At 38.8% G+C, this 24,814-nt stretch overlaps 2 protein-coding genes across 6 annotated transcripts in view; one reads left to right on the top strand and one right to left on the bottom strand.

Annotated features, from left to right (window-relative positions):
- The window catches only part of kcnn2 (potassium calcium-activated channel subfamily N member 2), a 76,884-nt gene that overhangs the window by 51,009 nt on the left and 1,061 nt on the right, over positions 1-24,814 (bottom strand). For 3 of the 5 annotated variants that reach the window (XM_055208801.2, XM_055208802.2, XM_055208803.2), the window contains exon 1: positions 657-1,475. The exons of 1 other annotated variant lie outside the window; for it this stretch is intronic. In XM_055208801.2, coding sequence (XP_055064776.1) covers positions 657-1,415 — 759 coding nt within the window. In that variant the 5' untranslated portion in view covers positions 1,416-1,475. Of the gene's footprint in view, positions 1-656; positions 1,476-5,608; positions 5,665-24,814 lie in introns of those variants that run through there. One more of the 5 variants, XM_055208806.2, reaches the window with a different exon arrangement.
- smarcad1b (SNF2 related chromatin remodeling ATPase with DExD box 1b) lies at positions 2,727-24,749 on the top strand. Its single transcript, XM_055208800.2, has 23 exons — positions 2,727-3,290; positions 5,245-5,371; positions 5,459-5,588; positions 7,842-7,890; positions 8,062-8,159; positions 11,205-11,303; positions 11,399-11,477; positions 11,758-12,158; positions 12,234-12,430; positions 16,495-16,585; positions 16,687-16,786; positions 16,867-16,926; positions 17,024-17,099; positions 17,404-17,539; positions 17,746-17,877; positions 19,542-19,637; positions 19,834-19,951; positions 20,038-20,153; positions 20,378-20,566; positions 20,825-20,943; positions 24,006-24,188; positions 24,270-24,379; positions 24,453-24,749. The coding sequence occupies exons 1-23, from the start codon at positions 3,242-3,244 to the stop codon at positions 24,512-24,514; spliced, it is 2,817 nt and encodes a 938-aa protein (XP_055064775.2). The 5' UTR covers positions 2,727-3,241; the 3' UTR covers positions 24,515-24,749.

Raw genomic sequence — 24,814 nt, 5'->3', positions numbered from 1 at the left:
TTAATTCCCACTGTTATGTATTCAAAAATATTTTTTTCCTTTTGTTATTAGAGCTATTAAAAAAAAAAACTCTTGCAAGATCCTTCGTTAGAACTTACTACCATGGGTTAAAAATTACCCAATGTTGTGTTGTTGTTATGCAACCATGGGGTATATTAACCCAGCAGTTGGGTAACTTGGGTTAAAACTTTAACCCAGTGGTGTGTTTTGTCCAATATTTACCCAAAAGTAACCCAGTCATTTTTAAGAGTGAAGCAATATTAATGAAAATTATTTATTTCAAGTTTGCCAGAGTTTCAAGTGCAAAAACCTATAAATAAATTAGAATTAAATGTGCATTAAATTAAACTTTTTTTCAATTTTATGTGTTACGTGTGGTTCATTCTCACAGTTTTTATGTATTCAAAATATTTTTTCCTTTTGTTATTAGAGCTATTAAAAAAATCTTACACGATCCATCATTAGAACTTACTACCATAGTGGATTAAAAAACTGCCAAAGCAAACAAAAAACGCTTTACGCGGAGAATAAACGTGACCTTCATTCATCCGCACTTCCCAAACTTCTCGTTTTATGTCCCAAACCGGACCCCGGTAAATGAATCCCGAGCTGGATGTGGTAAACCCGCAGGATTGGATCACTATTAAGTTACGCACCTTTCCGTATGCTCCCCACGAGAGTTCGGTCTCAATAACCATGACCACGATGCCAAACATCCCAAAGATGAGCGCGTAATCGCTCAGTCGCTTTCTCTTCTCAAACAGGGCCCTCCGGTGCCCGAGCTTTTGTCCAATGTTCTGGTTCTTCTTTTTGCCCGACTTCCCACCGCTGTGGCCACATCCACCCCCTCCCCCGTCCCCCGCCGAATAAGGCATAAGGGTGGCGGAGTTTTTCTCCGGTTTGGAGGCGACGGTGTCGGACGCGTCCGCCGCAGAGACCGGCTGCAGCGGCTGGGACTCGGAATCGAACTCGTGCAGGTTCCTGCGGGACGAGCTCAAGTTGCTCAGCGGCCGCATCACGCCGCCGTTATATCTGCAGCTGCTCATGGCTATTTGGGTGTAAGAGTTACTCTCTCGGTGGCTGCTGGCCGTGCTGCCCCGATTGTTCGGCCGGTTCTGGTCGCGATGAGGATGATGATGGTGATGATGTCTGGATGAACTACCATGACTAGAGGGCGTGAACTCGCTGTACTGAGCACCTTGCCTGGTTGAAGATGACACGGACGGCGTCCTCAAAGTTCCCAGCGGCGTCCCGTGGCTTTTTCTTGCATCCTCGCAGGTGGAGGAGTTATTGCAGGTGCAGTGACGGATGGAGCGCTCGTCCTCGCGCCCGCAGTATTGCTGGTATTTACAGTGCTGCTGCTGCTGATGATGATCCGGATAGAAATCGTTGTGCAACTGCAATGGGATTTCCATGTCAGAGCTGCTGTTTAAAGCAGCAGCAGTCGGAGAGCCCCGTGCATGCAACCTACCGAGGGGGCGTTTTGATGAGTAGCGGTGGATACAAGCTGGCGCGAGGATCGACCCATGTCGGCTCCTGTAGATCTGTGCGCGCGCTTCCGATTGGTCGATCGACCCAAAACAACTGGACCGACGTCACTTGAGAAAGGCGACAACATGCTTTTCAAAAAATACATGCACTTACAATATATACTTTACATGTAGTAGTCGGTTATGCAGTTACACTTGAGTCCATTCAGCTACTGTGATGTCATGAATTAAATAACTGATTATTATTAATATCAAGTAGGTATTTAGCCTAATTGGTAACGTTCATCAATTATTATTCTCTTTCAACATTTAGCATACATTATCTGTTTAAGTTTATTACAAATAAATGTGTTAATTATGTATGTCTCTTTACGTTTAGATGTTTTGGTACTATCGGCTCCCTACTTGAGCGCTTCAGGTCACAGTACGCGCGCGTGCACGTGGTGTAACATTACTCGTGAGACCGACTGCGAACAGCAGGCACCACAAATGAGTAAAATAAAGCACAATGTATATTTTTACAGCGAAGCAATTGGTCCCTCAGTGATGTGACGGTGGTGACGTTTTCCGTGAATACGATTTATATGTTTATGTAATGTAACCCAACTGTAATAATAAATTCATGACACAGAATGCACATATCTTTGAACACGCGTAAAAACACAATAACACCACCACAAAGTATCAGTATGCGAATAGTGTTTACCGTTACGTAAAAGCATACTAGTATGAAGTGTAGCACGAGTGAAACAGTCGCTGCAGTATACTGCAGTCACAGCACGTCACCGCGCACGCAGCGTCAGCAGCAGCTCCAAACGCCTTTGCTATTATGTTGTCTCTTGCCAGTTTGCATCCTGGTGATGCGATATCAATCGTTAGGCACCGCTGAGCTTTTATCAATCAAATACTGAATATGAATAGTGCATAACAAGTCTGACAGTTTATGCATGGATTTCAGATTAGAGATGCGTTCGTCGGTGTTTAGTAGCTAAGCAATGTAATTTGTGCTTCTTTACGTGAAGCTTTCCAGATATCTTATTGAAATGATCCATATGTTTGTTTTGTTACATACAAATATTGACACGTGTAAATGAACAATGATTAATGTGGTTACAATGCGTGGTGTAAATAGTGCATTAATATTTTAGCATTCTCTCTCGCTTACTGTGATATTAAGATATTGATTTGATGTAAATAATGCATTTATGTTTTAATAATAACATACATGATGACATTTGTTATAATATTAATATATCAACGTGTTGTAAATAATGCATTCATGTTATATTAATTATCCTCTCTTTTACACTCATTCCCCTGCGACTCATGTCAAGTCCGCGCTCATGTGAGTACACGTGGGTACCTTCACGGCCACCGTACGTACAGATGTTACAACCAACCGGCTAGCTTGCGTTGTCTTTATTCATTCATACATACGATACACCCGGCAAAATATCCAAAATAATAAGGACCAGAGAAACACATTGAGTTATGAAGGGTTATCTGGTCATTACCGATACCAGAACCCGATAATGTGCGTTTTATTGCAAATGCGATAATTGATTAGCTCAGCTGTGTTTGAGCTCTTTGTTAAAGGGAGAGAGGGGCATTACTGTTATTGTCTAAAATGAACTCGTTTTTATTGATGGATTGTTTCGGAGAACGACGAGTCAGGTGACTGTATCGATTCAGATTCATGACATGTTATTTAAACCTGGATTCAGCTGTTGTCAAAGCATATCGTGAACACAATGAGAAGACAGACTGGAGCTGCATCCTCAAATCATGCACATCTCACGGGTAGGCTGTGACAAGTGTGAGACAAAACCCTGTTCATTTACATGAAAAGTGTATCTTAGTTGTTTTTCATTTTCTTCAGTGTTTCAAATAGTATTATGATATATAACAGAAAATAAATCCACATTGAAATCCCACTAACAACAAATTACATGTCATAAAAAGATTTAGTATTTATTTATTATATAAATTGTAGTAACATGTTTAAATACTATAGTTTTTTTAACCTTACCGTAGAGTTTGTACTACATTTTAGCACAGAAGTAAATAAAGTATACTAGAGCAGTGGTTTTCAAACTGGGGGCTGGGGCCGCGAGATGGTGCCAGGGGGGCCCCAGTTTTATGACATTTTATGAAATACATTAATTTATCATGAATTCTGTTTAATGAAACCTAAAAAATAAGGCTACTAACCAAAAGCACTACTTTTTTGTATAATTTAATGTTTTTTTTTTTTATTAAAATGTTGAGTTTTAGAACAGTTTTTGTCACAAATTTACTTTGGGGGGCCGCGAAGGAATGCACCGTACACAAGGGGGGCCGCACGCTGAAAAAGATTGGGAACCACTGTACTAGAATATATTTTGTGTAGGAAATGTAGACACTAATATGTTTCTGATTGACATCTACTGTATTTAATCTTCTGGTCTCAAATCTTTATAGTGCATCTATTTTTATTAATGTGTGGCAGACTTTTTATCCAAATTAACTTACAGTACATTTAATCAATACATTTTATCAGTATGACCTCACACCCATCACTTCTGTAATACTAATGCAATGGTCTACCAACTGAGCTATTTGACCATTAACACCTCCTAGGCTCCTTGTATTTATCAATTTGAAGTAAATCAAATAAATAGGAATTAAATTGAAATAAATAGGTTTTGGTTAATTTAGATTTATGCATTTGGCAGATGCTTTTATCTAAAGTGACTTACAGTACATTCAATCTATACATTCTATATCAATACAATATGTCAGTATGTGTGTTTCTGACAACCATTTCTTTTCTAACCGAGCTACAGAAATGCCTGATTTCTTTTAAAATCGTATTGTAGAGCTTGTATATATTTTATAAATTGCATAATTCTAAATTCCCAGTTTAAGAGAAACATTTAAAACAAAATCTCAATTAGGTATTCTTAGCGATGAAAGAAATAAAATTGACCTCTGTTTGTCTAAAATAATTCTCAAAAAAAAGGTTTTAGTACATAAGTATTGCAGGATTTAAAACAAACCCAAACCATGTTTAGGGCAAATCAATTATCAATGTTCTTATGATAAAAAAATACCAAACTGTTCCTGTAGCTTAAAGGGGGCATTTCAAAAGACTTTTTTTAAAATGTCAAATAAATCTTTGGTGTCCCCAGGGTACGTATGTGAAGTTATAGCTCAAAATACCATATAGATAATTTATTATAACATGTTAACATTGCCACTTTGTAGGTGTGAGCAAAAATGGGCCATTTTTGGGTGTGTCCTTTTAAATGCAGATGAGCCGATCTCCGCACCAAATGACAGCGTCGTGGTTGGACAGTGCAGACCAAGAGGCGGCACCATCCTCTTCTGACACCACCAGGGAGCCAAACTTCAATGGCCCATTTTTACCAAATGCTTTTAGAGAACGGCTTACCAAAACGAAGTTACTGGGTTGATCTTTTTTACATCTTGACTGAAGCACTGGGGACCCAATTATAGCACTTAAACATGGAAAAAGTCTGATTTTCATGATATGTCCCCTTTAAGGCATTTGCAACACAAAATATCATAGGTTCGAATCCCAGGGAACTCGCATAAAATGCATACCATGAAGACATTTTTGGATTAAAGCATCTGTCAAATGCATATCTGTACAATAATACTGTATTTTAATCAAATACTACAGTATAGAGCATTTTGCAAGATTATGGAAATGTTTAAATGCTTCCTACAGCTTATTGCTTTATTCTAACAGAGTCGGATACTATCATACCGGAGACGCCTGAACCCAAGCGTCCATCGGGAACATCTCTTTCCATTGCCCATTCTGACTCTAATGACTCTGATATTGAGATATCTGGAAGTTCCTTGATACAAGAAAGGTAAGTAATGAACTTCATGTAAGCACCAGACCCATTCAGGATCAAAATGTCTGTATATCATTATGTTTTACACACTTTGATATCAAGGCAAGAAGAGTCTGAGAGGAAATTAGCATTGACTGAGAATGAGATATCATCATCATCTTCCAGTGAAGAAGAATTAACTGTTCAGAAGAATCACAGAACAACAAGATCTACCTCTAAACAGTCACAAAAGGTAAAAACTTAATCACTTACTTCTTAGCTCCTATAGAGCAGTACTTCTCAATCGATGCTTCTGTTTTGATATGACTCTGGACAACAGGGAAGAAATAATGGTTTAAGCTTTTATTATCTTATAAATAGGGTAAATGTTAATAAGCATATAAACTCATTGAATGCATGAGAAAACTTTCAATGTTAATGCAAGAATATTGAATCAAACTACACTATAAAAAATGCTGGGTTGTTTCAGCCAATGGTTAGGTCAAGGACAAACCCACGCTGAGAAGTAAACCTAGAAATTCCTTATTTTCCAAAAACGTCCATTATTATGCAAGGTAATAGTAATAAATATGAAATAAGGGTTTATTGTCAACAAGGAATAAGGTACCAGAGGCTATGCTTTATTGTGGAATAAGTCACGGCGAAGGGCATCGTTAGGCATGACACGAAGGCAAGGGCCTGCAACCCCTTCAGCTGTGACCTAATCACAATACATCACTAGCCTTGAGTACCGTATTGCTTTTATTAAATGGTTATTACACAATACAAAGATTAGAGCAAGATGTACAATGCAAGTTTTATGAAGTAAAATCACTAAAAGCCTTCCTTCCGAGTGACTATGAACAGCAACACAATGTTTCACCTATGTTTTTGTTGGTGCATTCATACACAGAATCGCTCTGTGCAGCAGTCATAGCTGTGTTTTATCCTAAATAAAACACAGCTATTGCCCAATCGGAATCAAGGTCTTGAACTAACCGTTTTATAAAAAGGATTGTGCCAACCACAATTTAATTTGAATGTAATCTGGCCATATAACAATTTCCACTGAAAAAATTATAATTAAATTAGAAACCAACTACTCAGTAAGTTGCATTAGGCAGTTCACAGTAATTTGAGTAGTTTGATTTGATTAAAAAAAACTAAAATATAATGCATACTGTTAGGGATGCACGATTATGACTAAAATCATAATTGTCGATTATTTACTTTGATACTTTATTTGCGGTTATTTTTGTTGATTAATTGATTTTTTTATAACTTCTTTTATAACTTTCTGTAAAGCAACTGAATGGTAAATTCTAGAGGTGGGCCGATCCGATATTCTGTATCGATATTAGCCCGATGTTGGCGAAAATGGCCGGATCGACTATTGTAGAAGTTGGGGAGTACAATCTGATCCAATACCAACATGGACCTTAACTGTCATGGCAACTTGGCGTAAAGACTAAGCAACATGCCATAAAAGCGTGACATAAGCAACATGCCGTAAAGTGCGTCACGTAGAAACCGTAGCTAAGCATGAGCAATAGATGAGACCTGTCCGGAGGTACTTTAAGTTTATCATACTTAAGTTATGGTTTACTTCACACATTTACTTTACATTTTTATGGCTAACAAATGTGTTATTTGCAGCTTTATTGATTAAAAGGGTGATAGAGATTGTATCGGTATCGACAGATACTCAAGGTCGTGGTATCGACATCGGTATCAGACATGAAAAACTGGTATCGCGGCCCAGCCCTAGTAAATTCCAACGCTATCTCACAAGAATTGGTACATATTTTAGGAGTTGGCTAATACGTATTAATTCATGCGACCACATTCGTAAGTTTGGTACGATTCGTCTTGACCCCTGTGATGTTGGGGTTTGGTGCAGGGTGAGGGGTTCAGCTTCGTTGTTGTTTTTCATGAGAATCGTATGATTTTGCACGATTAACTTCGTATGAATTGATACGAATTAGCCAACTCGTAAAATATGTAAATTTTCTTGTGAGATCAGGCTGTAAATTCTAAACATCTAAAAACTAAATAATGTTATGCACAGATATGAGCACAAATGGACAGCTCTTATTAAGACTTTTGGCAATTATGTAATTGTTTCACTTGTAATCCCGATTCGTTTTTCGATTAATTGTGCAGCCCTACATACGGTGTAGTATTTGTATATTAAACGGCTTTGGTACTATGTAGAGTCATCGCTTGAGTTCAGTGTAAAATCTGGCAGAACTATTTGAGAAGCACTGCTTTTTAAAATGTTTGGGTTTAGCTATTTTATTGCGTGTTTATAGTGGTCTAAACCTGGTTTCATGGTTTGGTGAAATTATTAGTTAGAAATTACTAATATTGTTTCAGTTAATTAAATAAAATTGATACAAGAATGCTGGGTACTACTGGTGTAGGAATGATGTAACACGATGCATTTTGGGTGAACTTCAACTGTGATTTTTATTACACGACAATAAACATTTTATTGACGTTATAGGTGACCAGGAGCGCTTCCCCCTCGCCCCTGAAGACATCTGGGAGAGCAGGTACAGATGAGCATGACAAGTCGCTCCATCAGTCTTAACACATCCCATGAAAGCGTATTGATCGCTCGCACAGCTTCAATATTGCTGAATCCGACTGAGTTATAGACGAAGATGCATTTACCGCATTGATCAGTACGCTGCTGAGCCCTTTCGCCGCGCTTTCTGTTTCAGAGTCTGATTCGGTCCACGGGAGGAGACATCAGCAGAGGTGTGGGTCCTCCCAGGAGAGCAGCAGCTCCCAGCATGGCAAAAGTGTGCAGGATCCGTCGGTGAGTTCAGTCAATGGATTACTGTGGCACGCAATCTCACTGATTCTGACAGCAAAGCATTTAATGCCCCTGCAGAGCTACTAAGGCTAAATTGACAACAGTGTCCTGATCAAGGACACTAACAGTATGTCTATTCCAACTGGGATGTCAGCCGCAGACTGCCGGTTAATCCCTTTTCTGGATGATTTATGGCAAAAAAATTTAATCTGTTTGTCATTTGTTTTTGTTATATTGTTTAATGTAGGGCTCATCTTAAAGGAATAGTTATCTATTATAATATAAAAACTCCTATAAAATTAAGTTTATTTTATATAGCGTTTTTTTTTACAATTGTTTAATTGTTTCAAAGCAGCTTTACATTAATGGATGCAGGAGAAAACACAGAAAAATTAAGGGACAACATAAGCAGCAAAATACAGGGGCTAAGATTAAACCGTACTAGCGAGCGTAGTAATAATGTAACGCTTAGAAGAGGGTGCTAAGTTAAGCCAATGTCAGCTGACTCCCCAGGGGTTGAAAAAAAATCCTAGGAGAAAAAACCTCCTGGCTTTTTTTAATGAGGAGAGAAAAGTCCTGGGAAGGAAATTTTATAGAAGATATATTATATAATAGGTACGATACGATTACATAAAATTTTATGGAAATTACAACACATATACATACACACACACACACACACACACACACACACACACACACACACACACACACACACACATACATATATATGGGCATAGATTAATCTAGATTAATCTCATACAAAATAAAAGTAATTTTTTGCATATAACATATGAGTTTGTGCTGTGTGTAATTATTATGTATATATATAAATACACACACATTCATGTATGTATTTAAGAAGCATTTACATATATATATTTATGTGTATATATATTTATTTATATTTTTATAAATTCTAAATAATATACAAGTAAAAAAACAATATTTAAATAATAAAAAATTAAATGCATATATGTGTGTGTGTTTAAATATACATATTATTTACACACATCACAAACTTATATATTACACAAAGAATTACTTTTATTTTGTATGAGATTAATCTAGATTAATCTATGCCCAGCCTAAGATAGATAGATAGATAGATAGAGAGATAGATAGATAGATAGATAGATAGATAGATAGATAGATAGATAGATAGAGAGATAGAGCGATAGATAGATAGATAGATAGATAGATAGATAGATAGATAGATAGATAGATAGATAGATAGATAGATAGATAGATAGATAGATAGAGAGATAGAGAGATAGAGAGATAGAGCGATAGATAGATAGATGATTTAATTTCTTCAGTTGAACACAAACTAATAATTTGTTTCCTAAATACACTTATAAAATATTACAATTCTCTAACCATTTTCAATTAATATATGACATATTCATGGCAAAATACACATCTATAATGTCAAAACTCTTCGGTTCTTGTGTGTTTTCCATCAAAATTGAATACGTCCAATGGAAACACATCCATTTTGTAAAAACTACCATATATCACAAAAGAGGTGGTTTTCAGGCAATACTTTTTTTTGCATTAACAGGTAACCTGACATGTGTAAAGTCACATGATCATTCTTTAACGATGTAAAATCATGTACTTAAACCTTCCAGAAACACCCCATAAGTGGTCGCTCCCAAGGGCTTGACTTGCCATTAATGCTTGGATAACACGCTTGCATCTACTTAAATAAAATGTGTATTCGACTTTAGGTGGCGCCATGTAGAGAGTGATTCGAGAGCAAACAGCTCAGTATGATTTTTCAAATCACTCTCTTGTCATCCGCTTGTCAGTCTGTGTGGCAGCGTCGAACAAACCTATTGGCTAACACAGGCCTGCGATACGTAAACTTAATGGCATCAGTTGCTGTGACTATTGGAAGGACTTACCCATTACTGAAATTAATCAAATTTATACATTTTAGTCGCAAAACTTGTGTTAATGGAAACACTGTCAATTAGCAATTTTTTAATCAAAATTTTGAAAATATTGCAAAGTTTTGCTAGCCTGGCTAACACCAGACCAGTCTCATAGAATTAGACGTGGTCTGGGAACCATACGTTCACTTTCCCGTATTTGAGGCATGGTTTACGAATGCACAGAGCCGTTTATTGGGTGCTACGAATGTCTATCAAATGTGTCTGTACGTAGCTCATAGCCAATCATTTCAATTATACCAGGTGACGTATGTAGAGCGACATAAATTAAAACGTAAACAGCTTTTATCGGTACTTGTGCACACAGGTGAAAGCTATGCAACTAAACCGGTAGCTGTATATTGATATTGAAAAGCAACACAATTTAGTGGCACTGTGACAACCACAGTACAGGCATAATGACAATATGATATTAATAAATACCACTTACCATTTATAAGTTAATTGGACTTCGTCTACGACGATGCCTAGCAGGTCCTATAAAACTCTGTGGCTGTCATGTCTTGTCATATCCAAACATCCTTCTTGGATATGAAATTGTTTAACGCCAAAAGTTGCTCTTTTTTTAAAATAAACTTGCGTTCAAAACTACTTCGAACACTATCTGAGGCTGCATTGAAATGTAACTTTGTGTCTGCTCCCGCGTTGGATAAACAAAACTGCTTCGGTGTGTCGCATAGATGTAGTCATCGTCTTGCTGCCCCCTCCCCGTTCTGTGATTGGTTCCCTATTTCACGGGCGAAAAAGGTCCACAGTTTCCATGCTAGACTTGCAGCGTGAATAAATTTACCTTTTATTAAAGGTTCATTTTATATTAGGTATTAGTTACTTTTAATTACTAGTTTTATTCTTATTTTTAACTGCATTGGTGTGGAAAGCAAAGTAAGAATTTTATTGTGCAGGAAACTGTGCATATGACAATATAAGCTAGCTTTGAATCTAGTTTATCTCTAGAGTATCTAATAGGTCTCAGAAGAAACATAATTTGTGTATCTGTTTAAAAAAGTAACACCAAAGCATACCCTAAAATGCCATCCATCTTCACTAAGTTTACTCTGCAGAGAAACACTTTGTGCTTGTCTCTTAACAGATAGATGATTCAGAGGATGAAGAGCCAAAACCGGGATCTAAAGAACAGGAACGTATGCTGAGAAAACTCCAGAGGAAGTTTCCACATCTGAACAAGAATGTAAATTGAATGCAAAAGTTGACTGAAAGCTGGTGATGGAATGTGGCACAAATATTTGTTTCAGTTTGCAGGTTAAAGTCTGTGTGTTGTTGCAGGAACTCAGGGATGTACTGCACGAACACAGCTGGCTTGTTGAAGATGCCTTAGAAGCACTACGAATGTTTTCTGACACTGGTAAGCTTCCATTATGCAATTTTTTTAAGGTACACCAACCCTGTTTCCGAAATCGCCTACTTTCATACTTTATAAAAGAAATGAAATCTTCTTTGGGTGACTCCTCTCCCAAAGGCTCACGGGATAGTAAAGTGTCCATCGAATGCACACTTTAAAATCTTGCCGGAAGTAGTAGGTCATACTCGGCTTGTTGTCATATGCAAAAATGTGGGAAAGCAGTGATGTGGCTCATTCAAATGTGAAAAAGGATAACAGTTGTTCATTCGTTCTGTATGTTTAGGAGTTGAGTCTGAGGACAGCGAATCTCAAATTTCCCCTGCTGCCAAACGCACCAAGCGGGTCAGAAACACCCGGCAGCAAACTCAGGTCGCCCAGTGTTCCAGCACACCCGAACCGAAACCATGCAGACCTCTTAGGATGACCAGAATTTCTCAGATGAGCAGAAGGCAGTCAGTGGTGAGCTCAGAGGATGAATACATCGACTCTGAGGCCTCTTCCGTGCATTTGTTACTGGACTCTGATTCTGACCAATCAGAGGAGACGCTATCCCAACTCAAGTCTGAGATCCTTGGCTTTTTCCAAGGGGCTTCAGTAGATGAGCTCACACTCATTGCAGGATGCTCTTTGAAAAAGGCCCAGAAAATCATTGAACTCAGACCATATAAAACGTGGAAAGATCTGGTGAGAAAATGAATGCTGTCTTCTTTCTTTTAGGCCATGATCAAAGAATAACACATCTGCTTGTCTGGTTCACAGGATGATGCCATACGCAGAGGGAGCGGACTTTCCACCGAGCTGCTGGCAGGTTGCCGTGAGGTTCTAAAGGAGAGAGAAGTTGTAAAAGAGCTCATGAGCAAGTGTGAGGAGATTTCTGGAAAGCTGGTGCAAGATGTAACCCAAGTGTTGAACAAGGGCCTGGGTTCAATGAGCCAGCCGGAGATCCTCACCAGCACGTAAGATTTAAATTACATCATCGCTTCTTGTTGCTAGACATCTTGCATGCCATCAATACCTAAATGGTTAGGTCACCAAAATAAAAAATGAAGAGCTCCGATACAACAGCTACTAAACACCACCTTCGTCAAAAATGAGACGATATTGACCGAATGCTCTTGGCACGTATTATACCTTCATTTGCTTCAAATCCATTTAAAGGTGCAATGTGGGACTTTTAGAAAGAACGTATATTGTCATAGTGCATAAAGACCTTACATAATGAACTGTATTGTTTTTATTACCATAAGTACTATTCGGCCGAGATTTGGTTGATATAGGGAGGTGGGGTTAAGCAATTTTTTATCAGAGCTTCTCAGTGAATTTAGTCCCGTCCGAATGCTGTGTCCGAATCGTCTGTGTCATGTTGTTTGCACATGTGATATCAGGAAGCAAGGTAATGTGCACGTGACACCGAGAGAGGTGATGCGCTGCGCAATCGAGTTACCCCTCCCACTTCTGAATGTTTTACTGAGATTTCTAATCCCGTCTGAATTGACCATTAATATTACAGACGTCCTGTGGTAAAATTACATTACACCATGTACCCACATAAAACTAATCCTATCCGAATAGGGCTTTAGAACGAACTGTTTTTATATACATTGTTACACCGCGGGTCCCCTTACATGTAAGTCGACGCCATGTTTCTACAGTAGCCCTAAACGGACTGTTCTACAGAGACGTGTTTTGTCCCTACGTTGTCTTGGACAATAACATGTTTGTCTTGTGGCAAATAACGTAACTCCTCTTTATGTTTTGAAAGTAAGGGGGGTGAGCTGTGTTGGTTGCAATTCGCAATCTCACCGCTAGATGCCGCTAAAATACCCACACTGGACCTTTAAAGGTGCAGTGTGTAAATTTTAGCGGCATCAGTGGTGAGGTTGCAAATTGCAACCAACGGCTTAATCCACTGCTCACCCCACGCTTTTGAAACACATAGATAAGCTACGGTAGCCGCCACCGGACAAACATGTCATAGTCGGAGATAACTTAGTAAAAAAAAATTGTCCGTTTAGGGCTTCTGTAGAAAAATGGCGGCACAAAATGGCGACTTCCATGTATGGGGACCCCCTGTGTATGTAGTAGGGCTGGGCGATTCGTCCAGCCCTACCTTGCGAATTGCAACCAACACAGCTCACCCCCCTTACTTTCAAAACATAAAGAGGAGTTACGTTATTTGCCACAAGACAAACATGTTATTGTCCAAGACAACGTAGGGACAAAACACGTCTCTGTAGAACAGTTTGTCCGTTTAGGGCTACTGTAGAAACATGGCATCGACTTACATGTAAGGGGACCCGCGGTGTAACAATGTAGATAAAAACAGTTCGTTCTAAAGCCCTATTCGGATAGGATTAGTTTTATGGGGGTAGATGGCGTAATGTAATTTTACCACAGGACGTCTGTAATATTAATGGTCAATTCAGACGGGATTAGAAATCTCAGTAAAACATTCATAAGTGGGAGGGGTAACTCGATTGCGCAGCGCGTCACCTCTCTCGTCGTCACACGCACATTAAAAAAACTCGATTTACGATTCGAATCGATTTTTTCCCCGCCCCCATTTAAAACAAAATAATTGCAAACTGTATATATTTTTAAAATACATATTTATTATATTTAATTAAAATGCATCAACAAAAAATTGGGAAGGAAGGAAGATTTGGAGGATGCAAAATGTATGTCAGTGTTTCCCATAGATCTGAAATGTACTTGTGGTGGTAATCCCCCGACAAAAAATGGTCTACTATACATGTGACACAGAACTAATAATGTGTGACACAACACAATACTTTGAATTATTGAACATTAATATTAATTTCATATTATAGTTCATTAATCTAACCACGCCAAACTTTCTTTGCCATAAACAAAGCTGATACTGTTTGTCAAAGCACCACAAAAACACTTATTGTTTTTGCACTGATATATGAAGCAATTAGACCCCTTTTATCAAACTCAATATAATACTATACTATGTACAGTATATTAATAGACAGTGCAGGTTTATAGATTATAAATGTGACTGATGTTATAATGGTAATAATTTCTATTAGATAGGCACTTTTACTGCTTCTGCTTTCTATTTCTCTTTTGCCGATTAAAATAGCTTGATGCACATAGGTTCACGTGACGCCCTAAACACATATTATATGAAACTGCACTCGAGCTTTAGCGCGGTAGCGCTCACAGCCGTTCTCCGATCGACTCTGGTTTTACACACATTAATCATACTTGGGACCCAAAGTAATAAACTAGGACCATCCCGGACCAGACTGACATTTCAAATATAAACCCGGAACTGTACGGGTCCTCTCAGTGAAGAAAGACCTCTAACGTTAATGGTAAAACTCTGCTCAAGTTCAGAAACATGAAAGGATACAATGTGACAAGCTTGCTTCGCATCGCACCCAATTCATTGAGAAATAAAGAGCACGTGAACGCACACTCAACGGGAGAGACGTGCTTGCACGCAAAATGAAGCCAACTTGGATGCTATAAACACATATGCACATAAGCATATGCGACCATTTTGGTCGCAGTGTAGTTCCCTGGCTGCTCAGTTACCTCAGTATGTGCTGCAGTTGATCCAGTTTGCCGCGCTGGATGATGAGTTTATGACGCGCTGGATGATGAGTTTATGACGCGTGCATCTTCACGGGCTCTTTCAACAAAACACGGGTCATCCAGTTGAGTTCAGAAAATACGGAAATTCTTAAAGTGATTTTTTTCCTGGGCGGGTCGCAATTTACCTGGGTGGAATGCCCAGTAGAGCCTATGTTTGGGAAACACTGTAGCCTATGTACTGCGCTATACTGCAGAGGGGGAGAAAAAAATCTAAAAAAAAATCGATTTTTTGAAAATATGAATCGATTTGACCTACCAACTCGATTTTAAAATCAAATCGATTTTTTTCCCAGCCCTAGTATGTAGATAAAAAGGTCTCGTTCTAAGGTAATAAACACATAACAGTTCATTATGAAAGGTCTTTATACACCCCTGATAATATAGTTTTGTATATTATTTTGCATTTGCACCTACACAATGCACCTTTAATCCTAGCCTAAGGCCATTTTGAAATCAGTGGCAGCCAGTGACTTCTTTTTCGAGGGCGCATGATGCGAAGCTCGTCCCAGCATGTATTTAGCCCGTCATGCATGTGTCTTTAATAATACCCTGATTGCTTTTTATATAAAATGCAAGCATATTGAATTTAGCAATTGCAAATGTAAACAAAATTTAAGAAGCTCAAAAATGCGATCAATATCCTAATATTTTCGGTAAACCCCATTTTACTGGGCAAATAAACCTTACACCGTGACGTACGTGCGCACGCTGTTTAATGGATTCTGCCAGCGGTATTTCAAACTGTGGCAGCCAGTGACTTCTCTTAGGAGGGGCGTGAATTCAAAATATGTGTTTGGCGCGTCATGTAAACTTATGTGCATCACTTGTCTTGTCAAAATAAGTGCCTGCTGCAGATGCTTCGAAGGGGTTTATGATAAAAGAGATGCTTGCGTTTGCAAGATACTCACTTAATCTCATGTGTAATCAGAGTTTACTGTTAAGTTAGTTTATTTTGTAAACTTGAGGGTCTCTTTTATCATAAACCTTTTCGACGCGTATGCAGCAGGCAGGTATTTTGAAATGACGCATGATGCACATGGTTCATATGACGCAACAAACACATATTTTGACATGACGAGTAACACACGACACATATTTTGAATTCACACCCCTCCTAAGAGAAGTCACCAGCCGCCAGTGTTTGAAGTACTGCTGGCAGAATCCATTAAACCGCGTGCGCACGTACGTCACAGTGGCAGTTTTTTTCCCCCGGTTAAATGGGGTTTACTGAAAATATTAGGATATTGGTCGAATTTTGTCAATTTGGTAAATTCAATATACTTACATTTATATAGGAAGCAATCAGGGTATTATTAGAAGAAAGTAAGTCATATAAGTTTAGAACTACCAAACTACCAGTTAATATTTCTGTGGCTAACATTTTTTTGTCTAGATTTCAGTTGAAGCCATACCAGCTGATAGGACTGAACTGGCTTACACTACTACATCAGAACAAACTGAGTGGAATCCTGGCAGATGAGATGGTCTGTTATTAAACTTTCTTTGTCCTTATGATACAGTCATTTATGATCATTGATTCAGATTCAGTCACTATGATGTACTTCTGTCCTTTGTTTATGGCTAGGGTTTGGGAAAGACCATCCAGGCCATCTCATTTCTGGCCTACCTATATCAGGAAGGAAATCATGGGCCTCACCTTATCACCGTTCCTGCCTCCACACTCGGTGAATACAGCAATTCAGTGCAAATGAACCATACTTACATCAGAGATCTTAATCATTTGAATCTTATATTACTTTCACAGACAACTGGGTCAGGGAACTGAACCTTTGGTGCCCCAGTTTGAAAGTGCTGGTGTATTATGGTAAAACAAAGCAGCTTTTATACATCACTTTAAAGAAGTGTGTACAAACGTCTTCTTTTTAAGTAATGTACAAAATGTTTCTGATTTACTTTGGCAGGGTCTGCTGAAGATCGAAAGTACATGCGCTATGAGATATTGAATCACATGGTGGATTACAACATCATAGTTTCAACGTGAGTATTGGATTTGGGAATCATAAGTTGTCATACTACTTGCATGTAAAGGTAGCAAGCACCAGGTGAGAGGGAATATGTATTTCGATGCCACACAAAGAGCCACGAGCCATAAAAGTTACCATAGAAAAGCACCCTTGTATGACATAATAATAATAAAATACTCCTCGTTTGAGTGAACCTGAAAAGGTCTGTGTAAAATGACCCCCATCTCATTCATTATTCATGGTAATGAAACGTTGCTGTACCTCGTGCCCTGCCCCTTAAGACCATGGCTCATTAAGACGGTCTCTCTTGTACGCAGATACAACCTGGCTATCGGAAATAACAGTGACCGCAGCCTGTTTAGTAAGCTCAAGCTGGAGTATGCCGTGTTCGACGAAGGCCACTTGCTGAAGAACATGAACTCTCTGCGCTACAGACATCTCATGGCTATCAATGTAAGGTTGGACGTATAGCTGTTGTCCGTAGCAACCCAAGCCGGCAAATGGTCATTAAGAATAAATGCATTGAGGTCTATTACATCCCTACAGTCTGTTTTCGTAAAAGCAGGAGCAGGTGCTTTCCAAATGGGTTAACTGCTTGGATTTAACTTCATGTGCCCCCTCAGTCACTCAGGTTTTTTCGTCTTTTGTGCCCTTCTCAGGCCAAACATCGCCTGCTGCTCACGGGAACCCCACTGCAGAACAACCTTCTCGAGCTCATGTCCCTGCTCAACTTCATTATGCCCAACATGTTCTCCAGCAGTACTTCGCAGATCTCCAAGATGTTCTCCATGGTAGAACCAGCATTCCAGACCAAATAATCCATCTGTTATAGGGCTGCACGTATTAATAGTGGTTGCCAAGGAAACATGTGCCCATGCTTAGGGTTCTAAAGAAACTTCTAATCCTAAGTAAATTATGTATGTACTGCTGAATGCACCGCGTGTCATGAGCTGTAGTGTAAAAGCTTTCATTCATCGTAGGGCAAAATTGTCAGTATTGTATTGTTATACGTATTGGACCAAGTGGTATCAGGGGTGGGTAGGAGTCTGATATGAGCAAATGCAAATTTAGTTGCACATGTTTTTAAAGTTAAGGACAATGTCTGCAGTCGCATGTAACAATTTGTTAGCAACCGCCTTTTTAAGACATTTTTTCTTTATTCCTGCATGTTCACGCAAAGAATCAGCAACAATTCTGCAGGTACTTTAATCTAAATTGCACATCAAAAGCAAAGCCAGAAGCCGACAGTGATTGATGGCGTTAAACGATTGGTCTAATCTGTCAATCATGATCAGGGTCTTATCACTTTGACATAAAAGTCAGATGATGTCACTCAGTATTCATCATTACATTCATCATGGATTTTAATGGGGTCTTATCATACAGTCTAACATAAAACAGTCATAAAGACCAGATAAAATTGCATATTGTATAACCAACGTGCCTGTTTCTTCACATTTGGGTGATTCTCACGAAATCGAGACTTTCGAGATTTTTTTTAACAGCCATTGAAGCTAATTTTTGGTCTGAACTTACTATAACCATTATTTTAAGTGGATTTAAAAAAGATTTCCTAAAGAATTATTTACATTTTTTATATATTATTATAAAACATGATCATTACCGCAACATGATATTACGTTAAATATATGCATTTACAAACTCATGTTTCGGTAATGAGAACTAAAAAGTTGTCTGACAAACAAAATGTCGACTTTTATCTAGAGAGAAAAAATAAGAACTGCTAACCTGGTAGCCATCTTAAGTGTCACAGTCAATTATGTCCCTTCCAACAATTTTTTTTAAAATGTTAGTTCCTTGAGGGCTTAAAAAATGATTGAAAATTGTTGCGGAGGATGAGAAAAAATTTCTTGGACACATTTATATTCCTTATTTTTGTCTCTACATTTACCAATGATCACCAAATACAACATGTTTCTTTACTGTAAATGTTTATAGTATAACATGCACTGAAGCTTTTTATTTTTGAGATTTTTTAAATTATAAATATTTCCATGTCAAAGAACCAAAATCCAGCCATGGACACATTGCGGTAATGAAAATGTTCCCCTTAAATGTGGGGAAAAAACTAAATTGGTTTGTATGATGTCATTTGAAATCATGTGCAAAATAGTACATGAAGAGATGTTTATAACTGTATGCTTCTTATTCTGATACTCTTACTTTGCATTTACTTTTTTTTACACCTCATAAGTCTAATTTCGTGAGAATCACCCATTTATCTTCAATTAGGCTTATTAAGGTAAAAAAACACACACAGTCTTGCCTTAAAGAAGGAACCTGAGCCATATGGCCTGAATAGCACCTGGGCAACAATCTCACAATCGCATTACAACACCTTGCAACCACCCACACACATCACCTTATTAGCAAATATTGCTAGATTTTCTCATAAATCTGGTTTCGGATGCTTTTTTGTGTGTGTTTTCTCCAGAAGTCCTCTGAAGAGCAGAGCAGTTTCGAGAGGGACAGGATTGCCCACGCCAAACTCATCATGAAGCCGTTCATCCTCAGACGGGTGAAAAGCGAGGTGCATCGCAGTCAATAAGAAATATGCATAATGCATGTGCTCTCAGAATGCATGTGGATGTGAAAATGTGTTGGACAGCATCTCAAATGCATTATTCAGTCTCACAAGCAGATGGGCCACTTTGCTCGCAATGTTGACCCTCTGCGGCCTAACGACACTCGGGTGGTTCATTGACACATAATGATTTGCCCGCCAGGTCCTGAAGCAACTGCCTGCCAAAGAAGAGCAGATTGAATTTTGCGGCATGTCCGAAAGGCAACAGAAACTGTACAGCGCCCTGTTTGACAAACTGAAGCGTTCCGGTAATGGAGAAAGTATGTATTCGAGGGATACTGGGAGATTGGGGTCGGTATATTTGTAACGTTTTTAACTTACGATGTCTGTGATTGGCTGTGTGCAGAGCGCGAGCTGACCAATGTGATGATGCAGCTGAGGAAGATGTCCAACCATCCGCTCCTTCACCGGCAGTATTATACCTCAGAGAAACTTAAAGCCATGAGCAAACTTATGCTCAAGGTATGAAATATATTTGTATAGAAACAGAAACTTAAATTATATGGTACGACTGGTACGTCAAGGCGTGAACTTTCTCTCTACTAAAAAGCAAAGATGGACAAAGGGCTCCCTGCCCGTATTCACAGTAAAGTCCGAAAAATATTTGCACGCTCCTAGTCTAGTTTGACCACTCCTTTAGATTTGGAGTAACTGTTTTGTGTATATCTTCTACTTTTATATTACAGGAGCCCAGTCACCGGGATGCCGATCCGGCTCTGATCAAAGAGGACATGGGGGTGCTATCAGACTTTGAATTACATCGCCTCTGTCAGCAGTATTGTGCACTGCAGGAATACCAGCTGGACACAGATGTACTGCTGGACTCTGGAAAGCTCAGCCTCCTCACACAGCTGCTCGAGTCCCTAAAGGAGAAGGTTCAGGAACATTTTCCTCTTTGGTTCCACAGACCAAATTACACTTTCAACAACTCCTCTGAGTATAATGAAAGTTGTGTAGGTGTGCTGAGAAACACTTTCATGCTGTGTTCCAAATTACATGGCGTACTTGCGTTTCAGCAGCGGTTCTTTCATCTCACTTTGTTATTTAGTAGGTTGTCAAATATGCAAAAATCTTTTTGTATTTCAAGTCTTTCTTAACCATCGCAATAGTCACTATCTCTCTTCTTCACCTAGGGTGACCGAGTGGCGCTCTTCAGCCAGTTCACGATGATGCTTGATATTTTGGAAGTGTTCCTAAGACACCGTAAGCACAGATACATACGAATGGACGGTTCGACCCCCATGAGTGAAAGGTAAGCATATTACACAATGCTGTTAATAAGCCTAGGCTTGTTTGTTTTTGCAATGTCACAGTAAACACAAAATGTGCTCTACAGATGTAATTAGCAGCACAGATGTACCACATATATATGCAAATGTGTTTTGCCATCTGTGGTGACTGCAATTTTTGTTGGCATAAACAAAGTCTCTTTAGAGAGGTCGCACCAATAGGCGACCATGTTTGCAATCCTTTCGGCGAGTTTTTTTTAAACTCGTACCTACTTGAATAGGACATTTATCTCCAAAATCATGCACTAAAATACCAATTAAACAACATATTTCTGACCAACAATTAAACCTGACATCAGCTGCACCGTCACTTTGGTTTCTTAAAGGGACACTTCACCCATTTGCATTAAGCTTTGTATAGTTAGAACCCCAGTCATGTTTTTGAATGGTCGTGCATCATTTCCTCAGTTGCCACTGAGACAGGAGAAATACAGATTTCAGTGTTTCACTTCCTTCTTTCAATGATGTAAAAATCATCATTTTGCATCACTGAAAGCAGGAAGTCCAATATCTTTGTTGAGGGAGTGAGACTACAAACACCCCTTTTTTCTGTCAAATAGGCACCAAATCCGAAATGTATGTTACGTTTCGACTACAAATATGACGCACTTTCAATAAAGATTAATGTTTCTACGGGTGAAATGCTCCTTTAAAGAGCACCTATTTCATTGCTATAAAAACAATGTTATTTTGTGTATTTGGTACAATACAATGTGTTTGTGTGGTTTACACATTATTTTCCACATACCGTACATTTTAGTAGCTCCAGATTTCACTCTCTTCCTGAAACGCATCAGATTTGAAAAGCTCTGTGTCCCTGATTGGCCAGCTAATCTGTACTTTGTGATCGGCCTGAATACCTCTGACGTCAGCCGGAAATGTGACGCTCCTTACGATGTTTGAAAGATTTGCTAACAATGCAATGCTAACAGGAGTTAACTTACAGGCTATGAGTCAAAGCGGGAGAAATTATGATAATGTCGGTCTTGTCTACATCACCAATCGCAGGAAGTAAACTGTTGCCTACAATCCGTGTGTTTGTTGTAGTCCAAGAAAAGAGATTTAGGTTGGAGACGATAACTTGCGTCATCGTTTACTTTGGGGTTTGTACTTTTTGCATATGGTTAACTGATACACACCAAAGGAAATTTAAAAACGTGAATCGGACAATAGGTGCTCTTTAATCTCATATTGCTCCAAAACACCTATTTTCGAGGTCGTTTCAGCTATTGAGCATGCACACAGGTTGACAAATGCCTCATGTGACTCTATATAGGGCCCTTTTCCCAGAGAATCATCAGTCTTTATCGATTATTCATTGGTTCTCTTAACTGAAACGTGGGGCTTACGTCACCAGAGCGGCCATATGGAGCATTGCATTGTCTACTATTCATAGTAATCTTGTTATATCTAATATCAACCATCCCTGTTAACATCTAAACAAACAACAAATGTTTTTTAGTATTTTTTGACCCTTTAAGGGGTGTATTCGTGGTGAGAACGCATGTGTCATGTTCAGGTCTTTGACATATGGGGGGGGGGGGTAATGCAGAAATGCATTCAAAAATGTCTGCAAACTGGAATAATGCAGAGATCAGGGAGCTTCTCATGATCCGTGCTACACTGAGATCGATCTCCAGGTTCATTGAACAGCGCGCATCATGTGCAAGTTCATGATTAGATCCGAAAATAAATGCATGCGTGTGGTTTCTCCAGAGAGAAATAGAAGATGATAAGCAAACGTACACATTTTTATGTGTATTTTCCATAATCGGTATGAGAAAAGATTAAAATATACGGATTGGCTGTCGCACAAAGACGCAAAGGTGTTGGTTTCAGATTTATCCACTCTGGGACACAATTATAAAAAACCGGATTCAGATCGGTCTGGATTTTGATCATAAATTTTTACTTATACAGCTAAACGCGTCTCCATGTGGACAGGCTCTAAAAATCCTGCGCCCCTTTTCCAGGAAGTAAAAAAGCCAATCAGATCGCAGCTACTGCTTTTTGCTGTTTGATGTGCAGTAGAAGACAGTAAAGGTCTTTGTTACCTCCACACCATTTAACCCTGTATATAAATTACAAGTAAGATCATTGTTTTGATCTACCTTCATTGTTCTCTTCACAAAAGCACTTAAGCACTTAAGATGATAAAGTGTACTCCAAATGGCATTTAAAGGATTAGTCCATTTTCTTAAAAACTCACCACCTTGTCATCCAGGATGTTGATGTGTTTCTTTGTTCAGTCGAGAAGAAATTATGTTTTTTGAGGAAAACATTCCAGGATTTTTCTCATTTTGATGGACTTTAATGGACCCCAATACTTAACCAAAACTAAACGATTGTCATTCTTGGCAAGAAAAATAAAAAAACTGCACTTCCAAACCACAACTTCCCCTCCTCCTCCGGCTGTGTGACGAGCCAGCGCGACCTCACGCAATTGCGTAATGACATCGAAAAGATCACGATTTACATATATGATACGCACATTTGCGGACCATTTTAAACAATAAACTGACACAAATACATTTATAAGTATCATTCGACATACAACAATGTCAGAACGGTCCTCTTTCTCCACACTTGTAAATACTGGGGCGGAGTTTCGCATACGTCATCCGTGACCTTTCGACGTCATGACGCAGTTACGTGAGGTCGCGCTGGCTCGTCACACAGACGAGAAGTTGTGGTTAAAAGTGCATATTTTTTATTTTTCTTGCCAAAAATGACAATCGTTTCTTTAGATAAGACCCTTATGCCTCATTTGGGATAATTTAGAGTCCTTTGAAACTGCAATTTTAAACTGCATTAAAACTGTTAGGTGTTGGGGTCCATTAAAGTCCATTAAAATAAGAAAAATGGAATGTTTTCCTCAAAAAACATAATTTCTTCTCGACTGAACAACGAAAGACATCAACATTTTGGATGACATGGTGGTGAGTAAATTATCTGGATTTTTTAAAAGAAAATTGACTAATCCTTTAAGTAAATAGACGCTCTACCTCTCAACTGGCTTTTACAGAATTGGGCTGATTGACCAGTTCAACACAGACACGGACATATTTGTGTTCCTGCTGTCCACCAGAGCCGGAGGGCTGGGTATTAACCTGACATCTGCCAATGTGGTTATCCTTCATGATATTGACTGTAACCCTTACAATGACAAACAGGCTGAGGACCGCTGTCACAGAGTGGGACAGACCAGGTAAGATACTGTAATCTAAGTTTTAGTGGACCTTTTGTGTATCGTCAGCATGCTTTATATCTCGGTTCATATCTGTTTAAGGACGGTAAAGGTGATCAAGCTGATAAGTAAAGACTCTATAGAGGACGCCATGCTGCGGATCGGAGAAAGAAAACTCAGACTAGAGCAAGACATGACTGCCATTCAGGAAGGTGAGTACGCTGTTGAAAACATGTCAAATGAATATAAAGATGCACAACTGATCAATATTCTTGGTTCTTCCAGGTGAAGACGACACGTTTTCTGATGATATGACTTCTCTGCTCAAAGCCTCTCTTGGACTTTGAGAGCCAGCTCAGATTCAAAGCATACTGTGATGTTGACACTTGACTGAATTTAAAAGAAGTACTGTATCACACTGAAATGTGCTTTACCAATACTACCTGCAAAAAATTATATATTAATGAGCACCTATGTTTACATTTCTGGTTAAAGTACTGTAATACTGTTTTGTATGTTTGATTGTTTCTGTGTTTTTGTATATGTGTAAAAGTGTTTGATTAAAAAGTGAGTTGTATAGTATGTTTGATTTGTGCTTTGACCCCAAGACCACAGAAAGCTGACCTAGGCTGCTCAGTGTATTACTC

The sequence above is a fragment of the Misgurnus anguillicaudatus genome, chromosome 12, assembly GCF_027580225.2.
Source record: "Misgurnus anguillicaudatus chromosome 12, ASM2758022v2, whole genome shotgun sequence".
In the NCBI taxonomy this organism is placed as follows: domain Eukaryota; kingdom Metazoa; phylum Chordata; class Actinopteri; order Cypriniformes; family Cobitidae; genus Misgurnus; species Misgurnus anguillicaudatus.
The sequence above is the reverse complement of the archived record's forward strand: the minus strand, read 5'-3'. Positions and strand labels throughout refer to the sequence as shown.